This window comes from Cyrtonyx montezumae, unplaced genomic scaffold (genome assembly GCF_038088225.1).
Source record: "Cyrtonyx montezumae isolate F1298 unplaced genomic scaffold, pur_monq_1.0 scaffold_10, whole genome shotgun sequence".
NCBI lineage: Eukaryota > Metazoa > Chordata > Aves > Galliformes > Odontophoridae > Cyrtonyx > Cyrtonyx montezumae.
The window spans coordinates 42324269-42339358 of record NW_027071826.1 but is presented as its reverse complement, the minus strand read 5'-3'; the positions used below and the strand labels follow the sequence as shown (position 1 = coordinate 42339358).

General features: G+C 49.2%; 2 protein-coding genes across 4 annotated transcripts in view; one reads left to right on the top strand and one right to left on the bottom strand.

Annotated features, from left to right (window-relative positions):
- The first annotated feature begins 3644 nt into the window (after window positions 1-3644).
- LOC136060800 (synaptotagmin-13-like) lies at window positions 3645-5969 on the top strand. Its single transcript, XM_065755596.1, has 4 exons — window positions 3645-4022; window positions 4584-4703; window positions 4889-5000; window positions 5668-5969. The coding sequence occupies exons 1-4, from the start codon at window positions 3645-3647 to the stop codon at window positions 5967-5969; spliced, it is 912 nt and encodes a 303-aa protein (XP_065611668.1).
- A 7064-nt stretch (window positions 5970-13033) lies between these two features.
- Window positions 13034-15090, bottom strand: part of CHKA (choline kinase alpha) — a 42523-nt gene continuing 40466 nt past the window's right edge. For 2 of the 3 annotated variants that reach the window (XM_065755101.1, XM_065755102.1), the window contains one exon: window positions 13034-14469. In XM_065755101.1, the coding sequence (XP_065611173.1) occupies window positions 14410-14469 (60 nt within the window). In that variant the 3' untranslated portion in view covers window positions 13034-14409. The remainder of the gene's footprint in view (window positions 14470-15090) is intronic. The other variant, XM_065755103.1, reaches the window with a different exon arrangement.

Genomic DNA, 15090 nt, shown 5'->3' with positions numbered 1-15090 from the left:
GCAAACCAGACAGCACGCAGAGGAATTGGGACGCAGAGCCCACTAAGGGTCCCACCTCCTTCCTCGTCTCTCCCTCCTCAATGCTTGGCCCCTGTAACAGCCACGGGGCTTGGCACTGTCCTCCTGCTGCTGAAGGAAAGCACCATTCCCACCTTCCATGCGCCTCACTGCATTAAACCCGCTTGTTAGATGCACCTTTGGGCTCATGGCTCTGCACCTGGGGTGCACAGGGGACGCTTTGGCACGTCAGAGAGCACTCCAGACACGTGTGCAAATGCTTCTGTGACCCTCGCAGACACATTTCCCAGTTGGGCACCCGAGCTCTCTGTGGCCACGATGGAGTTACCCAGGTGCCAGCCCAGCCAGCACATTGTTCCACGCGTACACCCTGTTCTGCTCCGGCTTCGTCAATATTGGCTCCTGCCTCGCTGTGCGGGACCTTGTTTTCCTGGTGCAGCAAAGCAACCCCGCGCCGTGTGCTGGCAGCAGGCTCAGAGGGCTCCTGCTCTGAAGGTATGATTTGGGTCCTGCGCTGAGCAAGGCCTATGGGAGGAGCTGGGAATGGGATCCTCGTGGTTTTGGGGGAAGGGTGGCCATGTCCCCTGTGCCTGCATGGTTATTTCTGCTGGGGGCTGCCTCTCTTAGGGGGCTGGGGAAGGAGCATAAAGGTGAGCTGTTTCCTCTTACCAGCACAAATACAAACACGAGGGAAGCGCCTGATCTGCCCTAGGCTGCCATTTGTGCATCAAGGAATGGGTGACAGCCAGATGGATGCTGTGACACCAGGCCTTGCAAGGGGAACTGGAGTTCAAGCAGGCTCCAGGAGCACAAGAAGAGGCCTTGTTGCTTGCCCCGGTTTAAATGGCTTCTCACCTGAAGTTCTCCCTCACTCAGGTGCAGACTGTTAAGAGTAAAAACCTCTCAGGTGACTGGCAACCAAGTTTAGAGCAGCAGTCTGATGAAGGTTACCTTCGTAATACGCTCTTCCTGAGGGCTACTGATAAATCCTTCTGGAAGCTCAGATCTGCACCTCAGCCTGCCCGTAGCTCCACCTCACAGCATAGCTTCTTACTGTAGGTTAGCAGAGAGTTAAGCTTCCTGTCCTGTTTTAAAGGCTTCTCTTAGTCCTGTGTTTTCAGGGAAGTGTTTATTTAGGCTGAGGTTTAGCTCTCATCCACACAAGGATGTAACTTCTGTATTGCTTCTTCAGGGTCCTGCAATGAAGGTACAAATAATACAGTCAGCAATAAGAACACATAGAAAAAATATAAAATATTTGGTGTTAACAGCAACCCGTTCTAATGTGAAGAACTCATGCACACTGAGGGGTTTTCACTCAACTGATTTCTGCTTCAAGGTTTGCAGTGGACTGCATAGAGCAGCAGTAATACCTTGGAATGGAGCTAGTCTAAAGCTAGGCTCTGGTTCTTGGTTACTCTTACTTGCTAGAAGCAGGCAAAGTGTTTGTTCTCTGCAAAAATTTGTGTTTTAATCTTATCTTAAGAAAAAGAATAAACCACCAAGGCCTATTCCCTACAAGGGCAAATAGGTATAAAGGAGTTGAAGGGATGAAGCACTCAGCTCTGCTCCTCCCTAGATAGGCCCACCTGCGTCTGAGACAGGAGCTGAGCTATTGAGGGATGCTTACTCTAAGGGGCTGGCAGGATCCCTCTCTTCACTCCTTGCCTGGATTACTCAGGCTAAGCAGGGATGAAAGGCTGCACTAAGCCATAGCCTAATGGACCTCCATCATCTTCTTAAAAGCAAAATGTAGCTTCTGCTTCTCCTCAGGACTGGCAGGTTCTTTACAGAGAGCAAATGATGTTGGATGAAGCTGAGAAGCTCCTTAGCAGAAGACCTCATAGAGAGAGTAGAAACTGGTGCAGCTTATAAAGGCAATTGGAACAATTAATGGAAATTAAAAACACCTGTAGATTCTTATTAGCAGCATCTCTGAGTTGTGTACTGTGGGGGGTAAAGTTTTGCTGGGTGTTTGTGTTGCTCCCCCCAAGCATCTTCTGTCAGGTACTGTCAGGAGGCAGTAAGCAGGATAGACAGCGGCTGTAGGAGGCAGTAGAGGTATGTGGAGACAAGGCAGCAGGCTGAGGAAAAGCTGGCAGGAAAATCACAGGTGTTCCCTGTTTCCAATAGCCTTTCTCATTGGAAGTCTATAAGCTGCTTTGTGAGTTGCTCTGGACAAAGGAATGGAATCCAACAGACACCAGTCTACGTGGCAGTAACAGACCTGTGATGAGGTTGTACTAATCTGGTGAGTACAAACCTGTGTAAATAATGCTTCACACCCAGCAAATTGACTAGTTCTCTGTGTGTGGGCCTGAGCTGCAGCATATATGACTGAACATAGATCTTTTTCTGTGCTCTGCTCAGGCCTGATGGAGTGGAGAGGCGATGCTGGCAGTGCTGACCCTTTGCTTCCTTCTCTTTTCCAGGGGAAGAAGACAAGATGCAGAACAGCTCCACCACACTCAGGCTGCACAGCTTACAGCTTCCCTTTTCCAGCACCTGGAAATATGGGATCCTGGCATTAGCCATCCTCTTGCTCCTGGGGGCCCTGACCATCCTGGCTTACCAGATATGCCAGCTCCAGAAGCACAGCAGGACTGGGAAAAGTAAATTTTGGGCAGTAGTTTTCTTGCTTCCAAGTGTATGCATAACTACCGCCGGCACTCCATGGCAGGCAGCTCATGGAGGTGCTCTGGGGCAGCTAAGGGAGCAGTTCCTCATGGGGAGACCCCTGTCCTGGTGCTGCCTGTGGGGGGAACAGGGGCACGCAGAGCCCTCTAGCAGGTCCTATAGCAAGGCTGTTCCCTTGCTGATGGCTACATGGTGCAAGCCAAGTATTGCCTACTCAGCTTTTCTTTATCCCCACAGAGAAGAAATATGACAGTGGAGATGGGGTGAGGATGAGGGCAGAGAACGGCCTGTGGGGGAAGAAGGTGCCACCTCTTCTGCTTGACAGCAGCCAGCAGAGCGACACGGATATGGAGGCACGTACATCAGTGCTGGGCAAGGCTGAGAGCTGTGCGAAGCCTGGTGCTGAGGGAAGTGAAAAACCTGCAGTGCAATTTCTGGGAAAGCTGGTGACAAAACTTGATCTCAAGTTTCACTTCTACTTGCTCCTCCTCTATGCAGCATTTGTTCAATCTGAGGGAAGGAGCAATGGCAAGCCTCTCCTTTCCCTCCCTCCCCCCCAATCCCAGCCCGTGTCTGTTACCGGAGGGATGTGGTTTCCCGTAACACAAATTCCTCGAGTTCCTGCTGCCCTCCCCACAGCAGCGCAGGAAGCCACGAGGCAGGCGATGGCTCAGCAATGGCCCCAAAATACCACCAGCAGCTGCTGAGCCTCAGCTGGCTGCTGGAGGGCTGCAGCTGCTGAGAGAACAGCGGAGCAAGAAGGGAAGGTGGCTGAAAGAGCAGCTGCAAGGGCTCTATGGAATCATAGAATGGCTAAGGTTGGAGGGGGCCTTAAAGATCATCTAGTTCTAACCCCCCTGCCATGGGCCAGCTTGCCACCTACTATGTACCAAGGTATACCCTGCTTCTGTAGGAAAAGGAGGGTGATCCAACATACCATGCTTTAAAAGACCCTTCTCTTTCCCTTCCTCTCACCCTTGTTTCTCCAGATGGCGGAGTTGGGTGTGGGGTCGGTCGTGCCCCATCCCTGCCTCTCCTGTAGCATCACTGAAGACCCAAGCAGTGACCCGAGCCCCCCGCCCAGCTCCAGGGGCAGTCTGAAGTTCTCCCTCCTGTACAGCAGGGAGCAATGCGAGCTGTTGGTGAGCAGCCTGGAGGTGTGGGGCCTGCCCAGCCACAGGTACAACGAGGTGGCCATCTGGCTCCGACTGCTGCGGCGGGTCCCATCCCACACCCCTGGGCTCCAGTGCGTGGTCCAGGAGTGGCAGAGCCGTGCAGTGAAGAGCTGCAGAGGGACGGCCTTTGCAGAGCATTTTGTCTGCTCCCTGCAGGATGTGGAGGTGGAGAGGAGCACCCTGAAGCTTGAGGTAGGATGGGGTCCTAGCTTTGTTTGTCAACATAGAGCACTGCCCTCGCCACTCTTGAGGTGTCCCCATCTCTTGCCCCTCTGAGGAATGCAAAGTGGGTGGGTAGCTCTGGGCTCACACACCAGATCCTCTTGAGTGGCCATGAACAGCTGAGATGTTGGCAAAAGGAGAAGAACCAAGCTCTTAGATAATCCCAAGTTGGAAGGAGCCCTCAAAGACCATTGAGTCCAACTCCCGGCTCCACACAGGATCAATCAAAATCCAAACCTTATATCTGAGAGCGTTGTCCCAATGCTTCTTGAACTCTAGCAGCTTGGGGCTGTGCCTGCTCCCCTGGGGAGCCTGCTCCATGCCCACTGCTCTCTGGTGAAGAATATTTTCCTAACCCCCAGCCTAACCTTTCCCTGTTGCACAGATCCCAGTAGCCGTGAGATGCACAGGAGCAGGCCTCTAGAGCAGGCAGCTGCCTCTGGAGGATGCGTGGCTCATAGGGATGTTCTCAAAGCACTGCCCTGTCCTGCACCTTGCCCCATGGACGCACTTTTTGCCTCTTTCCCACAGGTCCAACATTTTGACAAATACTCCAGGTATACCGCTCTAGGGGAAGTCAGGGTTGCCCTGAGTCAGCTGAAGGCTTCCCAGAGCCTGGTTTTGTGTGTGGAGCTGCAGAAGATCACAAAGGTAATGCATGGTCTTACCCCTTGCCCCCACACAGTGGCTTGGTGGGCTGTGCACTGTGACAGCCATCCCTTTGCTTACTTAAGGAACAACTCCTGTCTTGTACCCTGGGTTCTGTGTGGTGTGCAGGTAGTAGTAGGTAGGGCTGCCCAGCCCCCTGCTGACTGTGTACCCCCTGCCCTCCACAGGACATCGTGGGAGAGGTGCTGCTGTCGTTGAGGTGCCTGCCCATCTCCCAGAAGATGGAGGTTGGGCTGCTCAAGGCAAAAACTGTCCCCCCTCACAGCGCTGCAGAGAAGAGTAAGGATTTTGTACCCCCAATTGTCTGAGCATGCTGCTCCTCTCTATCCTGCTGTTGCCCTGGGCTCACCCACACAGATGGGCATGGGGTGCTGGAGAGGAAGGTCCTTGTGTCCCTCACACACCAGCCCTGGCAGAAAAGCACTGCTTGATTTCATTAGGTCATCACGCTAACAGAGCATCCAGCTGCCTCCCATGAATCCCATTCCTCTGCTTTTCAGAGACTCAAACACAGGACCCCATCACAGTGCTGCTGCTGCCCTCAGCTCAGAGCCAGTTTGCTTTTCCTCTGGGGGATGCCCTGGGTGAGAGCAGTGCAGAGTTGCTGCCACATTCCCTGGGGCTGTAACCAGATCTCCACTATCATCCTTCTGTCTCCACGGAGGAGGTGGCCCTCTGAGAACCACAGACACCTGAGAGCAGCCTTAGAGATGCTCTGCATTGTAGATAAGCTCTAAACAGCTCCTTCATCCTGAGAAAGCTGAGGTAGAACCACTTCTAGTTCCTATAATTCCATGTGTGATGTTTCACAGCTGCAGAGACTTCCTGTAGAAAGTCCTTGGGCAATGGGGCTCCACCACAGTGGGATGGTGGTGATCCCCTAGGTCCTACCAGCTATCAGAATGCAACTGCCATTTCTCCACCCCTTTTTCTCTTCCTGCCCCAGGCATATATGCGAGGATAGATGTTTCCTGCAGACACCACAGGCAGAAGCACCAGAAATCCAGGCCACAGGCACACACCTCGCTCATCATTTTCAATGAGACCTTCCTGTTCCCCATGCCCCAGACTGCAGCGTGGGACTGCTCTGTGCTTGTCTCCCTTTATGAAGTGGGTCCTGAGCCCAGGCACCTCATCGGGCAGGCCATCGTGGGCAGGAGTGGGGCAAAGGACACAGCCAACCACTGGGACCTCATGGCCAAGTCCATCCAGCAGCCTGTAGCTCAGTGGCATCCTCTCCTCATTTAGAGGGGAGGACATCTGATATAGTTCCTTGTGCTGGTCTGGCTGAGTTTTTTGCATAAACGAGCAGCATTCACGGTGAATATATCTAAAAGATGAGTCAGGGCTTAACATTCTTGGTAAGACAGAGGTAACTTCTCCTTTAGCTTCCTCCCACTGTTTCTGCTGCTCCTGGTGGTATCATGCCAACTTCAGTAGAGCAGCAGGGACTCAGCAGTACCTGAGGCTGGAGGAGACTTGTGTATCTGGCAGGAAATAGGGCTTGCCTTGCAATGCCCAAGGCTCTAAGTAGAAAGAGGAGTCCCTGCTCCTATTTATGAAATAAGGAGGTAACAAAAGGTGAAGTGATTTGCCTCAGCTCAAACCAGACATGCATGCTGGAATGGATATGCTGGCAGACCTGGGTAGGCTTGCACCTGTATCTTTCTTTCTGAATTTTGACGTTTTTTGGCCTTGGAAAATTTCTGGGACACACTTTCTGCTGTAGGTGCAAATAAATAAATGTAAAGGTGAAAAGACATTTCACAACTTAAAATGTCACCTGTCTCTCTGTCCTGGTCTGATATGAGGAGACCCTTTTGTCATTTCCTACACTCCTGCCATGTCCTCCTGGCTGCTGTCCCAGGCTTGCAGAGCACACGTTCCCTCACTCAGCAGCACCCCTCCTGCCCTGGGGGCTGGAGCTCCCTTTTTCCTTTCTAATGCCTTTTTCTTAGCTATGCTTCCCAGAACTCCTGCCCCTGCTCAGTCACAAGACATGTGTCACCTTAGGAGAAACCTGTTGAATGCATGGGTGGGTTTTGCATAGAGGGCAACCTGAAAAAACCTTGTGATTTAGGTCACAACATCTTATTTGGTGTGGAAGGCAGCAAAAGGAGGCTAGTGGAAAAGAGGCCACAGCCTTCCAGCTTGGCAGCTGAGATGAGATGTTCTCTATTTGCTAGGGACTCAGATCTTGCTCAGATCTGCCAGATGGGAGAATTCCCTCACTGCAGTGCCATGCCCTGAATCCCGGTCACCATCCAACAGCCCCACTGCACTACTGCCTTTGCAGGTTGCTGCTGAGTGTGTGGTGTGACCTCAGTCAGACCCAGATGTTTCCAATTTGGGGAAGAAAAGGGTGGCCTCTAAACAAATATCTCATGCATATAAACTTATGCATACGGAAGTAGACACAGTCAGGGAAATATCCCTGAAAAAGACACCCCAAAGCCATCACCAGAGCAGCAGAGTAAAGCCATATCCCTCTCGTGCAGGTTCCACTATTCCTTGGCCAACCCACAGCCTAGAAATCCACCTCCGGGGTGCAAGTGAGTGTACTGCTCAGCGGGCTGCCAGTGCTGTGAGTCAGTGTTTATACTGTTAAACTATTAAGATAATTTTAATCCTCGAACAGTCAGAGCTGCTATAATTAGCCTCTGGCAACTTTCGATTCAGAGCTATTAAAGCGAATTGGAGATTTATTTCTGTGCAATCACTCCTCCCAGGTGCTGGCAGTGTGATTTGGGAGTGCACATTAGCGGGATGCTGAATGTTAGCATTGAGCTTGGCTCCTCACAGACCCCTTAGCCACTATGGGAAGACTGCAGATGGCAGTGAAGGGGATAGGGCTGCAGCCAAAATGAAGATGTGAGCGCAGAATGCTATGGGGAGGGGAATGGGTAGAAGCAAAGGGATGAAATGTTGTACAGAACCAAAGGAGGCTCCAGGGAGAAGTGAACCAGCCCAGAGCAGCCTTATATGTGCGTGTGAGCATTAAGTGGCATGGACAAGGTAAGGGCTGGAAGGACTGCAGCTGGTGCAGCCAGGGCAGGGTGGGCCCCGCTGCCTGCTCCCAGCACACTGAGGCCTTGCTGTGGTTACAGGCCTCACTGCTCAGCTTGGCTCTTCCACCTGAGTATCCAGGCTGCTTACAGGGGAAATGTTGCCCTGTATGAAGCGTGTGCCCACAGGTGCCTTCCCAGAGTGTCCTTGACATATGGCTTTTAGCACGTCAGTGAGCAAGCCCATGCCTCCAGGCAAAGTCACGGCTCCCAGAAGGACGTCTTAATCATTAACCACAAAAGACGCAATTTCCCCGCAATTCAGAGAGCACGGCTTTAGATTGAGATAACAGCAAAGGCCATTGGGGTTGGGGGTACTGCTCTCCCTGCCTCGCCCAGCATTGAGGCCGTGGGCACAAAGAATCTCTCTGGCCATCAGGCAGCACTTTGGTGCTATGTGGGTGCCTGAGCACTGGCACAGGGATCCAGAGGCTGTGGGTCTCCTCTCTGGGGATCCCTAGATGTCCCCTGGCCATGGGCCTCCGCACCCTCTGCTCTGGTTGCCCCTGCTGGAGAGCTGTGTTTGGTTTCTGTAGGGCTGGGGACAAAGGAGCCAGAGTTAGCTGGAAATGAGATGTTGTGCTATTGGTTCTCCTCACAAGGGCACTGCCCCAGGGGCAGCCTGCTCCCTTGCTCCTTATCAGCCACCCCAGAGCAGCTCTGGCCGGTCAATCCCACACACAGTGTTTGCTTTCAAGTGCTGAAGCCAAAACCTGTTGCTCAAAGGGACACGCAGGATCCAGGTGGCCTGGAAAGAGAGAAGTGTGTGTGTGGGTTGCTTCACAGCACAAGCACACATGATGACAACCTACGCTCTCTATTTTTACCATTTTACCGGGGTGGTAGCATGACACGCCTGTGCCATGTCACATGGCTCTTAGCCACTAAAGGGACCCTTCCTTATTCTGTGTTTTTACAAAGCTGAAGGGATCCAATCTGGGAAAGCCTGTCACAAGACAAACCTGAAGAAATTAAAAAAAAAAAAAAAGCAAAGCAAACACTTGTAGAAGTAAATAATTGCACAGCAGACATGTGAAGCTGTAAAACACATGGAAAATACAGATACACTGACCAAAAGGGCAGCGATCGGCCTACACTGCTCTGATCTGTGTCAGTGGAAGTAAAGGTCAGGCCCACTAAAGCCGTGATTTAGTGGCTGCAAGATGGGAGGACATTATTGCCCTTTTGAGTGATGTCATCTTCCTGTGTTGAGGTCAGAAACCCCAACAAAGGGCAGTGGAGCTGCCCAAGGGCCATGGCTCTGCAGGGATCCTTCCATCAGCTCAGGGAAGCCAGGAGCAGTGTGGGGGCTACCAGGCATGGAGCAGCTGCACAGATGCAGAAGGCAGGGCTGGCTCTTGCAGCCTCACTGAGGTCTTTGGTTAACACCAACACTTGTGTACTGGGGGTATTTTCATAGAATCACAGAATCATCAGGGTTGGAAAAGACCTCCAAAGTCATCCACTCCAACCATCTACCTACCACCAGTATTTCCCTACTAAACCACATCCCTTAGTACCACAGCTAAACATTTATTGAACACCCCCAGGGACAGTGATCCCACCACCTCCTTTTCTTACATCTTTTCCTCCTCCCTTCCTCTTTTTGGGTTATTTTTGCTTTCCTGGGAAGTGAGAACACAACCTGTGACACAATTGAGGTTTCCATCTAACCCAGTTGGACCACATGGATACAGAAACACTGCTGAGGTGTGACTGGTAACATTTCTTTCTCCCTTTACCCCGAAACTGAATGGTAGAAAGGAACATTTTCATGTGATCCTCATGCTCTTCCAGAAATAAACTAGTGCATTAGCTGGCACTGATGTAAATATTTCATAAAAACCTGCATATTTATAAATGTATCTGGCAACAACAAGAAAGTAACAACAATAATAATCATGTAGGGAGGACAGATAAAGAAAAACAAATTAAAATATAATGAAAACATTTCATCTTAGGTTGTTTACAGTTTCAAACTGGAATGAGAAAGACTTCAAAATGAGTTTCAGAAACCCTAACTCCAAGTCCTGGATTTTCATCCAAAGTGTAATTCAATGCAAATGGATTATTTTATCCCTACAGAGAAACCAGTATTTTTCCAAATAACTCTACCAGGGGATTTATGAAATAAGCATTTTCCTTTGTAACCGCTGCCTTCTAATTAGATTCCATCCTAAGGTGAAATTGTTTAAACCCTTCAGAACTGAGACATTGCACACAATTCTCTATAATCTCTTCCTGTGGAAATTATTGTATTATTTAATAGTCTTTGTCTCGAGTAATTAGAGCAGGCTTCCTTCCGCCCTTCCACTCGCTGTTCCCTTTATTTACATCTGCGATGGGCTCACAGAGCTGCAGTCTCTGTGGGCCTCTAGTTCACACAGTTCAACACCATTCAGTGAGGTTTAAAGAGGAGGACGTGGGCTCGGAGGGATTACTCAGCATGGATTACTTGGTCCATTTGGGCTGCGGAGCCCTTTCCTTTGGTATATATGGTCAAGGCAAATCTCATGCGGCCAATCCCAATGAGCTGTAGGAGGAAGTGCAGGGACAGAAACCCACGTGCAAAGGGAACTGACAGCTTCCAGATAGCAAACACCAGAGCTGAGGTCGGCAACTTTTCGAGGTTATTGCAGGCAGCACAATCATCTCCAAACCTTTGATTCCCGACCCAGCTGAGTTAAGCATCCTGCCCAAGGGGGAGATCCTATTTCTTCAGGGCAGGACAGCCAGCAGGGAACAGCCCAGCCCCCTGCGAGGCTGCTCCTCTGAGCAGCACTGCAGTGCTCTGCCAGTCTGAGCCTCAAACCCAAGGACCACTCGGGGAGCTGTCTTTTCAGGCTGTTCATGCCAGCGGGGCTGGCCGGCAGCCAGACTTCGTGGCTGATCCCCGTTTAATGAGCCTGGTAGGTACACATCATGTATGTCTTTGTTTGCGCGTTATAATATGATCACACTTAACCCCGAGTCTGCAGGGGCTCTGTCTACTTGGGAAATGAAAGCCATAAAAAGCGAATTTCGCATGAGGCAAAAACAAGCGGGCTGTTTGCTAGTGACCAGCTTTGTTGCCTGGGTACCCTGCACAGTAGCTCCTTTCTGCTCGCTGCCAAGGCCCTGTAAGAGCACACTGTGCTTCATTTCAGCCCAGAGCCATTACTGCTATTTATTCACCTCCGGTGCAACGCTCCATTTGCCGTTTCACGTGAACCCGGCAGGCACCAGGGACAACCCTGCTGAGTGCTGAGAGACAGCTCGACCACAGCATCTGCAAGGATCTTTCAGGGAGGATCTGAACCCTTAAAGCCTTTTTCTTCACGAGGCACAGCACACAGTGCTCCACCTCCCCTACCTGCAGAGACAGTGCAGGGCTGTGCCAGCTCCCAGCACCAGCTGCATCGTGCTGCTGCAGCTGCACTGGGGGTGGAGAAGCAGCAGCGGGGCAGTTGGCTTCTGTCTGCCACACTCAGGATTTTACTGCTCCTAAAAAGCTGTGACACCGGAATAGAGGTGGTGCTGCCACTTAGGCTAAAGACAGTCAACTTTCTCCATTCTAGGAATTCATTTATTCACTTTCTCCTTTGTTCTCTATTTACAACTCAGGCAATACATTCTTTAACTCGCAGCTTTACAGGCTCCTGCACAACTAACCAAGGCTCTTCCCTTCCCATCATCAAGACCAAAGCAATCTGCAGGAAAAATCAAGTCCCCACACAACACTGCTGCAAGTCCCTGTGCCCTCTGGGGGCGTACACAGTCATAATCAGGTAGGAGAAAAAAATGAATTTCATGTGAGGAGGAAAACCCAGCCCCTTCCACATAAACTGCAGCACTACAAACGCCGAGTTAGCAGGGGGCTGGGGGCAGTACAGTTCTTATTGAAGGCAGCAGACCTGATTGAGACGCACACGCAGAGGGAGAGTGACACTGATAGTGAAACTGTTTCAGAAAGCAATTTCAAAGAGGGATGCCAAACAGCCATGCTAAGTTTATCCCGTTAGTATCCTCAATGCTGGGGAATGGGGATTCGCCAGGATAGCTTATACTAGAAGTCTCATTTTCATCAGTTAAAAGTAGGTCCTTTCACCAGCATCTGGACTTGCAAAGTTGATGAGGACACTAAGTCAAGGATTTCTAAAGCAGAGATAAAAGCCAACAGGAGAGAAAAGCTCAAGCACTGATTTTATTTTCAAGTCAACTGGAAGAAGTAACCGTTTCAAACTGCCTTTACAAACAGCAAGCTGCATTGACTCAACTATTTTGAAGCTAAAGAAAAGGCTGGATCACATTTAAAGCAAGTTTTAAGAAGGCGACTCCACAGTACTCCATTAGAGATGTGCTGATGCATACAAGCAACTGCTTGCCAAGCTTGGAAGCAAGCTATAACCACTGCTACAAGTCTGCCCCAAATGAAGTAACAACAACAAAGAAGAAAAAGGAACTGTTGCAGCCTTATCTAAAGTTTTCAAAGAAAAAAATTACAAGAACTTACCTTTAGTAGGCAGCCTGCAAGAAAAACTACACGTGGAAGAACCCAAGCAGCACTCCCTGCTCACTGGATTGGACCCACCTGTGTTCCCAGCTAAGCCTAACACACAGCACCTGTGAGAATGCCACCCTTCCACATCAGATCATTTTAAAGGCACAGGACAGCACCTTTATTTTTTTCCCCCTCAGGGTCTTCAACACTCAAAGGAATACAGTCATTCCCAACTAGCTGAGAAACACCATTCTGAGTTGCTGCCTTCCCTGCCATTCCCACTGGATTTATTGCGTGCAATAACATATAGTAAATGAAGCCCTCAGCCTTATAAATCACCCAAACATTCATACCACAAAAGCCTCACACGGTGTGCCAGCAGAACTTAGGACATGCTCTCAACTTTTAACTCTACTTGCAGCAGCCTGAACACTGCCCTGTTAACTGTTTAGAGTACTCAGCAGGACAGTAAATCGCTTAAACCTAAACCTCTCCTTACCTCTAAAGCTATATACTTCAAATTCAGCTTCAGTCTACCTCTCACTACTGGCTTTAACAGCCCCTCTTCCTCATGCCTCCTGTCAGTACTCACTTACACAATAGTACAAAAGGTGCATTTAAGCAGAAAAGAAATCCCACAGCATCAAGCCTCAAGTTTAACTCCAGCTTATCTTAAAGGCAGAAGCAAAGTATTTCCAGCAGAGATTAGGGCCAGAAACTGCAGTCATTTGACCCTGCACGTACAAGAAATACTTAAGAACATCAACTATGATCTTTTCAAGTGCTTTTATATTTATTATAAAGCATTAATAATTGTGTATGCAAAATGATTCTCTATACTAGAGAATAAACCAACAGCTTTTACAAGTTATGCAATACAGTACATGAAATGGTGCACATTTTCTTCAACTGCTTGGAACAGTATTCGCTATACACATGAGAAAAGGGTAGACTTAAAAGTTTATTATTTATAATACAGTGTGTTAGAAAGCACAACAAATAACGTTCAAAATAAACAAGTTCCCAAAAATCTAAAGAAATCTTTAGATGACATGTACACAGATTATACTCAAGTTTCAATATACATGTTATTGTTCCCCACGAGATGCTCCACTTTACTGCATTGCTGGAACATGCTGGAAGTTGGAGGTGCAGTAAAAGCACCTCCCAAGCCACGTAAGCGTTGGACGGGCAGAACAGCGACTTCCTGAAGTGTTCTCCGCAGTCTTTGGCTCTACTACTCCTTACAGCCACGTACCGAGGCAACACAAGTCAAGAGGAGATGGGATCCGATCTGTTAAGTCCTGTCAGTGTCAATCCAGTTGTCTGGGGGAGTAGCTAGAGTAATTCAAGGCACTCTTCCCAGTGCTAACCGCCCTCAGAACCCCCTGTGCGGGACGCAGCATTTCAGGAGACAAGCAGGCTGCGCTACGGCGTGTTCCTGAAGGATGAGGAAGGAACGGTTGAAGACAAACTCCTTTGGAATGTCCAGTTCAAAGTTCATTCATACTTCACAGGCACACCAGCTTGAGAGAAACATTCACGTGTATGCAGATGACACCTCAAAGCACACCACCTCCACGTGTTTCCGTGCGGTATGGTTAAAGTGGTGTAAGGGATCAGCAGCTTCCAAGATAGTGTTCAGGGGGCGTGGTGGACCTAATCTCACAGTAAGATTTGAAGCCTACTTCACAGTGTAACAGTTGTCCCCTTCGCTTTTCCTTCTCATTAAGAGGCAGTGTCTACAACGTATCACCTTTTCAGCTGTTCTGCTTACAACCTCCATCAGCCTGACAACAAACCCCTAGAAAGTACAGTAACACTGTTTGCTCTGATGTAGGTGGTATTGACACTTAATTGTAAGCTTCTCCCATAATATAAAAGACCCTCTAGATTAAATTCTAGATTTAAAGGATTTTAAGATATTGCACTGTTGTATTTTACTTTTGCCTCTCAATCTCATCCCACATACTTAAGAAACTGTAAACAAGTCATTTTTATACAGTCTTCAGTATTGTACTCCTGCCTTCCAGGAACTGGAAGTCAGTGACACCTTCGTTACAGATACAGTAGCCTAAGCACGGTGAAAGTTCTGTCCAGCTGCCCTCTTCATACAACAACCAACAGTCCGCTCCTCCCACGTTCATACTTGGAGCTTCTTCTTCTGATCAAAGTACGCATCAAATCTGGATAATGCATATTCCTGGAGAAACAAGGAACATTAGTACAGTGAACAGCCACATTTCTATGTCTGGTAAGGGGAAACAATGAAGGTATTAACTCTGCTACCTCCCTAATCCATCATCTCAATGAATTTGATCTATTTGCTCAAGGTGATCTCCCCGAAGGTTTTTCTGCCTCTAAAATCTCCTCCCATCTTTTAGTTAAACCACTGTTAGCTGCTGCCACCAGAACATCAGGAAAAAAAAGCCAAGATTTCACTAGGAATGGCTTCTGCAACACTTTCTGCAAGATATTCAGCACACCTTAAGGTTGTACTTCACAGTATCCTGAACACATTGCATCAAGAGTTTGATCTGGAAAGAAAAGCTACTTGCCACTGCTATCGTTGCACAGTGGGTATGAACACGTGTAACACGTACTTTGCAACTGCTCACTTTTCCAATTCACACTTACTGTTTCCCTCTTGCAGGGGATCTCACTGCAGGAGAATCACTTCCCTGCAAGGCAGCCGTCCCACTGCAAGGTCTGACATGCACAGCTAGCCTGGCTATCTGAAACGAAAGTAATTTCTGAACTTTTATGAATCCTAGTTCCTCATCGTTACCACAAAGGCAGCAAGAGCCAGTGACAAATGGTTTTT

Bases quoted from the DNA above. Each gene is read 5' to 3' on its own strand.
- LOC136060800 (XM_065755596.1), top strand. From the start codon at position 3,645: ATGGCGGAGTTGGGTGTGGGGTCGGTCGTGCCCCATCCCTGCCTCTCC. The intron at 4,023-4,583 runs GTAGGATGGGGT...TCTTTCCCACAG, and splicing joins GGAGCACCCTGAAGCTTGAG to GTCCAACATTTTGACAAATA. The intron at 4,704-4,888 runs GTAATGCATGGT...TGCCCTCCACAG, and splicing joins AGCTGCAGAAGATCACAAAG to GACATCGTGGGAGAGGTGCT.